This window comes from Plasmodium reichenowi, chromosome 11, assembly GCF_001601855.1.
Source record: "Plasmodium reichenowi strain SY57 chromosome 11, whole genome shotgun sequence".
Lineage (NCBI taxonomy): Eukaryota > Apicomplexa > Aconoidasida > Haemosporida > Plasmodiidae > Plasmodium > Plasmodium reichenowi.
The window spans coordinates 858620-864283 of NC_033656.1; the positions used below are offsets into that span (position 1 = coordinate 858620).

Sequence of the window (5664 nt, forward strand, 5' to 3'; positions counted from 1 at the left end):
TTTTTACAAATTAATAAAAAAAAAATATATATATATATATATACATATATATACACATGTATATATTATTTACATAATAACACCTTAAGTTTGTTATATATATATATATATATATATATATATATATATATATATATATATTTATATTTATATTTATATTTATATTTATATTTATATTTATATTTATATTTAATACTATGTGGAAAAAAAAATAATGTTTCATTATATATATATTATTTTTTATTACCTTTTGGACTTTCATTTAATTCAAAAGGCTTTTATTTTTTTATGTGTAATAAATTTATATGAAAAATTATAATTATATGTATCATAAAATTATTATTTTTTATTATTTTTTTTATTTTATTTTTTCATGAAACCATTTTATTTTGTATCATATGATTATTTAACCAGAAATGTCAAATATTAATCATTCGCATGAAATACATAAAAATATAAATAAAATAAATTTTTAAAAACAAAATATTTTCTACTTAATAATTAAGAAAAAGTATATTATGAATATGTTTATTTTTTTTTTTTTTTTACAAAATAGGGAGGTTAACAAGGATTATATATATATATATATATATATATCCTAATACTTTTTATAATATATAGGTATGTCTTTATAAAATATAATATATTTTTATAATATATATATATATATATATATATTTTTATTTTCTTTTTTATAAATGATTAGTTTCCCTTTTTGTATATTTCCATTTGTGCGTCTTCAGTTGTAAATAAAATATAATCATTATTCATATTATTTATATGATCAAAATGATTAAAGAATGTTATATATTTTGTTGTTGTTAATGAAATCCTTGGGAAAAAATTTGTTTTTGACAATATATTATTATTATCACAAAAGTTCATATGTTCATAAAAAACATGTCCATCATTATTTACTAAACATAAACGTTGTTTATTACAAGCAGCAGAAACAATTTTATAATTTCTTTTCTTTTTTAAATTATATTTGTTATTATTTTTTATACTTCCCATTGATGAGGTCGATAGGATATTATGCCACTTCTCATTTCGTATATCATAAAAATATAAATAATCCTTTTCATCTACACATAATATATTATAATCATTAATAAGACATGCATGTATAATATTCGGTTTATTTTTACTAAAATTAGGGTGAACATTTTTTTTTATTTTTTTTTCAAAAAGGAATTGTTTGTTTAAATAATTTACATATACATAATTATCTTGATATGGCTCACATATGAAATTATTCTTATTATTACAATACATTATATTATTATGACCATACATCATATTGTCATTACCATACATCATATTGTCATTACCATACATCATATTGTCATTTCCATACATTATCCTATTATTTCCATGCACATTTTTATAGATCCTTTTTCTAGCAAATTCAATATTTTTTTTTGCACCCTTATTATGATTTGATATATTAATAAATAATTTATTAGAACTATTAAAATTATTTATATTATTAAGATATATATTCTTTTTACCAACTCTAATATCAAAAAGTTTTATATCATTTGATATTGCAAATAAGAATTTATTTTTTAATTCCACATATCTAACTTTATCATCAAAGTTATCATAAACTTGTACAATATCAAAGTTTGTATCTACATTGATTAATTCTATGGTTTCATCAGATGAACCTGTTGCTATGTAGTTATAACTACTACTAATGCTGTTAATTGTATCATTATGTATTTTTTTAGATATAAGTTGACTATATATATTATTATCATTAGAAAATAAACTTTTATGTTCCTTACTATTTATTATATTATCATATATATTCTCATGGTTTTCATAAAATATATCTTCAAAAGAACTATATAAAAAATCACTTGATTCGTTACTATAAATATTAAATATTTCATCAGAAAAGTCATCACTGAAGATATTTGTTTCATACTCATTATTATAATTAGTATATATTACATTATTATTTTTAATCATCTCTTCATTCCTATTTTCATTTTTCCCTTTTTGTTTTATATCTATTTTATTTTTATCACATGTACTATACTTTTTTTTATTATCTATATGTAATATACTCCTAGGATTTATAAACACAATCTTACCAGTATTTGTTCCTAACACATAATTATTTTCAAAATTATTTATACAAGAAAAATTATCATCACTTATTTTTAAGGAAATAAAATTATTATTATTTTTTATATTACAATTCAATAAATCTTTATGTGTTATTAATTTTATATATCCATTATTACAACAAAAACAACTATGTTCAGATGTACTAGCTATTCCTCTTATTTTACATGAGCAAACAGTTTCTGATCTATGTAAAGTCCAATTATATCTTTTAAAATAATCACAATATTCTTCATCCTTTGTTTTTTTATTTATATTTTCGTACTTCAAGTTTTTAAACTCAACCAGAATATTCCTTTGTTTCTCTGAAGATGTCTTCGATGGGAAAGGACACCTCCTCGCTGCGCCGTTAGCATCAATCACACCGTTAGCATCAATCACACCGTCATCATCAAACATATTTTTGGTATTATCATCCATGTCATCCATATTATCCACATCATCCATGTTATCCACATCGTCCATATTATTCACATCATCCACATCATCCATACCATATCCCATATTCCCATTTATCACGTCCTCTCCTTCATAATCATAATGAACCAAAGAACCATCCTCACTATAACGCTTCTCCATGCTTATCCTATTTGCCCCATAAACCCTTGCAATATTATGATTATATTTTTTTCTTTTCATTTTATTATTATTATTATTATTATTATTATTGGTTATTTTTTTTTTTTTTTTCATTATTTCGTCCCTCAACAATTGATTTATTACATCAGAATAATACCAAAAAAAATTGGATATTTTTTCATTATAAACAAAAGTATAAACTTCCTTCTTGGACACATGAGGTTGTTTAAATATTTGATAAGGACATTGTCCGAATTCATGAAGTTGAGTTTTCAGAGCTTTAGATGACATAGTAGTAATTAAATCTTTAATGTTTTGATTAAAATTTTGTTCAAAAGTGTTTTCTTGTTCTGCTTTATATCTTTCATAATTATCTTTATTATTAAAATCTCTAGATAACTTTTCATTTAATATAGAATGCATGTATGTTAAGGGATGAAATAAATTAAAACATTCTTTTGCATTATGACCATTTTGTTTATAGCCAAATATTAAATCAATCCAAGAATTTATATTTTGATTAACATAATTACTTTCTAATGCGTTTTTCATAAATATTAAAAATTCCTTAGGACTAGAACACCATTTGGGTAATATAACATCATTTATATTGCCTTCATTTGTTATAATATTTAAATAATTTTTTAAAAAGCTTTCATCATCTTCATAAAATTCAGGAATCAATTCTATAAATGATGAATTTGCATTTAATGCTGTATGATAAGTACTTTCAACAGATAAAAACATTCTTGATATAGTATCAAATTTTCCACTCTGTAATTTTAATTGACATTCTGGATACAATCTAATTAAGAAATATATAACATATGCTAATGTCGAATAATGAGAACCATAAAAATAATCATGATCATGCATTTTTTCTATTAATGAGTTTAAGCGACTTTTATTTAAACAACCAACTGGTTTTGATAAATCACGATATATTTCTTTATTATCATATTGAAGTTTTTCATTTGTTTTATAACATGAAATAATCCATGGATATATAGGATACTGAGAAAAATCTTTTCGACTTCTACCACCAACACAATTCAAAAAATCTAAATATATATAATTACTTATATATCCTTGGGACCATTTTTCTTGTACAACATAAACAAAATCTTTATTTTCTTCAATAAAAAAACATTCAGATTTTAATCTTTTCAATATATCTATTATTATTTCTCTTTCATCATATGATAAAAATTCTATATATAACGAATCATATTTTTTCCTTTTCTCATTTTCAAAAATTATTTCTAGAGCATTAGGCTTCATAGTTATTATTCTTTTAAATACATGTAAAATCTTTTCAACATTCCATTTCTTTTCTTTCTTATTAGTAAAATTCGGATATGGCTGGAAATATATATATTTATTAGTAATATTTAAAATACCTTTTACTTTTAATAAAGGAGATACTTTATAAACCCAAAAGCCATCAATTCGATTTGTAATAATTTTCTCATGGATATTTATACTGCTAATATCAAATTTTACATTCTCTTTTAATTTATCCATAATACTTTCTATATATTTATCTAAATTTAATTCTTTATTTTTTACAACACTATTACTTCTAGAGTATTCATTCATTTTATTATCATTTGTTTTTTTTATTTCTTTATTATAACTATTATCCTTTATAGTATCTGATTTAAATACATTCCTATTATTACTATTAATCATAATATTATTATTACTACTACCATTAATCATAATATTATTATTTTTATTTATCATCTCTTCAGCTCGTTCTTTATTCACCGATTTATATTTACTTTTCTTTTCTTTTATCAAAATATCCATTTGTTTTTCATTAATGATCATTGCTGTCTTTATTTTTATAATCAACTCATAGATGTGTTTCATTTTTTTCATAAGCATTGTTGAGTTCTCACAAGAAAAAATGTACACAAAACTTTTTTCTTTTTCTGTTGAACTTTCTGAATATAATGACATTCCTTTTGTTTCGTAATTTATCTGATCCCTATCAAAAGGAGGTTCATCCCTACAAACATTACCTTTATCATTATTTTGATTCCTATCATCATTTTTATTTTGTGTTTGTATATTTTGATTCCTATCATCATTTTTATTATTATTATTATTATTATTATTATTATCACACTCTAGTTTGTTACCTATAGCATCACTCAAATGTGTATTCACAGAAATAGGATCATTTCTTTCGTTTTGCATTTTTATATTTTTTTTTTTTTCTTCATCTGAATTTACATGTGTATTATTTATATTCTCTTTTCTCGTATCATCCACAGATACATGTTTATTATTATAACATTTGTTAAGGTCTAAAAAATCATCAAAATTATTTAATAATTTTTCAAATATATGTATTTTTTCATCTATATTATTATTATCAATGGTTTTATATTCATCATAATATTCATTATATAAATTATTTAACACGTTTATGTTTTTTTTATATTTTCTTTCATAACTAAATTGTGATATACATCTGGTTTTCTTATTATGTATAATAGTTTTAATTCGTATCACTTCACATGTCTTAATTATAATTTCATTTTTAAATATTCCTAATTTTACATTCTCTAATTTTTTAAAAGGAAACTTAAGTACTTCCTCATCAACATCATACGCTTCAAAAATTAATGATTTCGAGCAAAGTCTTAATCGACCCTTTAATTCAACATAAATAAAATTACACTCTTCATTTCTATTATTATTAATACTGCTATTTTTATTATCATGTTTTTCTTTCTTTCCTTTCATTGTTATTAGCATGTCATCAATGTATTCCTCATCCTCTTCTAAAAAAAGCAAATTAAAGGATCGTATTTTTTGTGATTTCTCCATATTCCCTTCTTCCTTCTGTTTTTAATATTAAAGGGTACATTATTTACAAAAAAAAAAAGAAAAAAAGAAAAGAAAAAAAAAAAAAAAAAAAAAAAGAAATAAATTTTT

General features: G+C 21.1%; 1 protein-coding gene across 1 annotated transcript; it reads right to left on the reverse strand.

Moving 5' to 3' along the window:
• Positions 1-702: 702 nt before the first annotated feature.
• PRSY57_1122500 (beige/BEACH domain protein, putative) lies at positions 703-5556 on the reverse strand (the record flags this gene model as incomplete). The annotated part of the gene is made up of 1 exon (XM_012908189.2): positions 703-5556. The coding sequence occupies one exon, from the start codon at positions 5554-5556 to the stop codon at positions 703-705; it is 4854 nt and encodes a 1617-aa protein (XP_012763643.2).
• Positions 5557-5664: the final 108 nt, after the last annotated feature.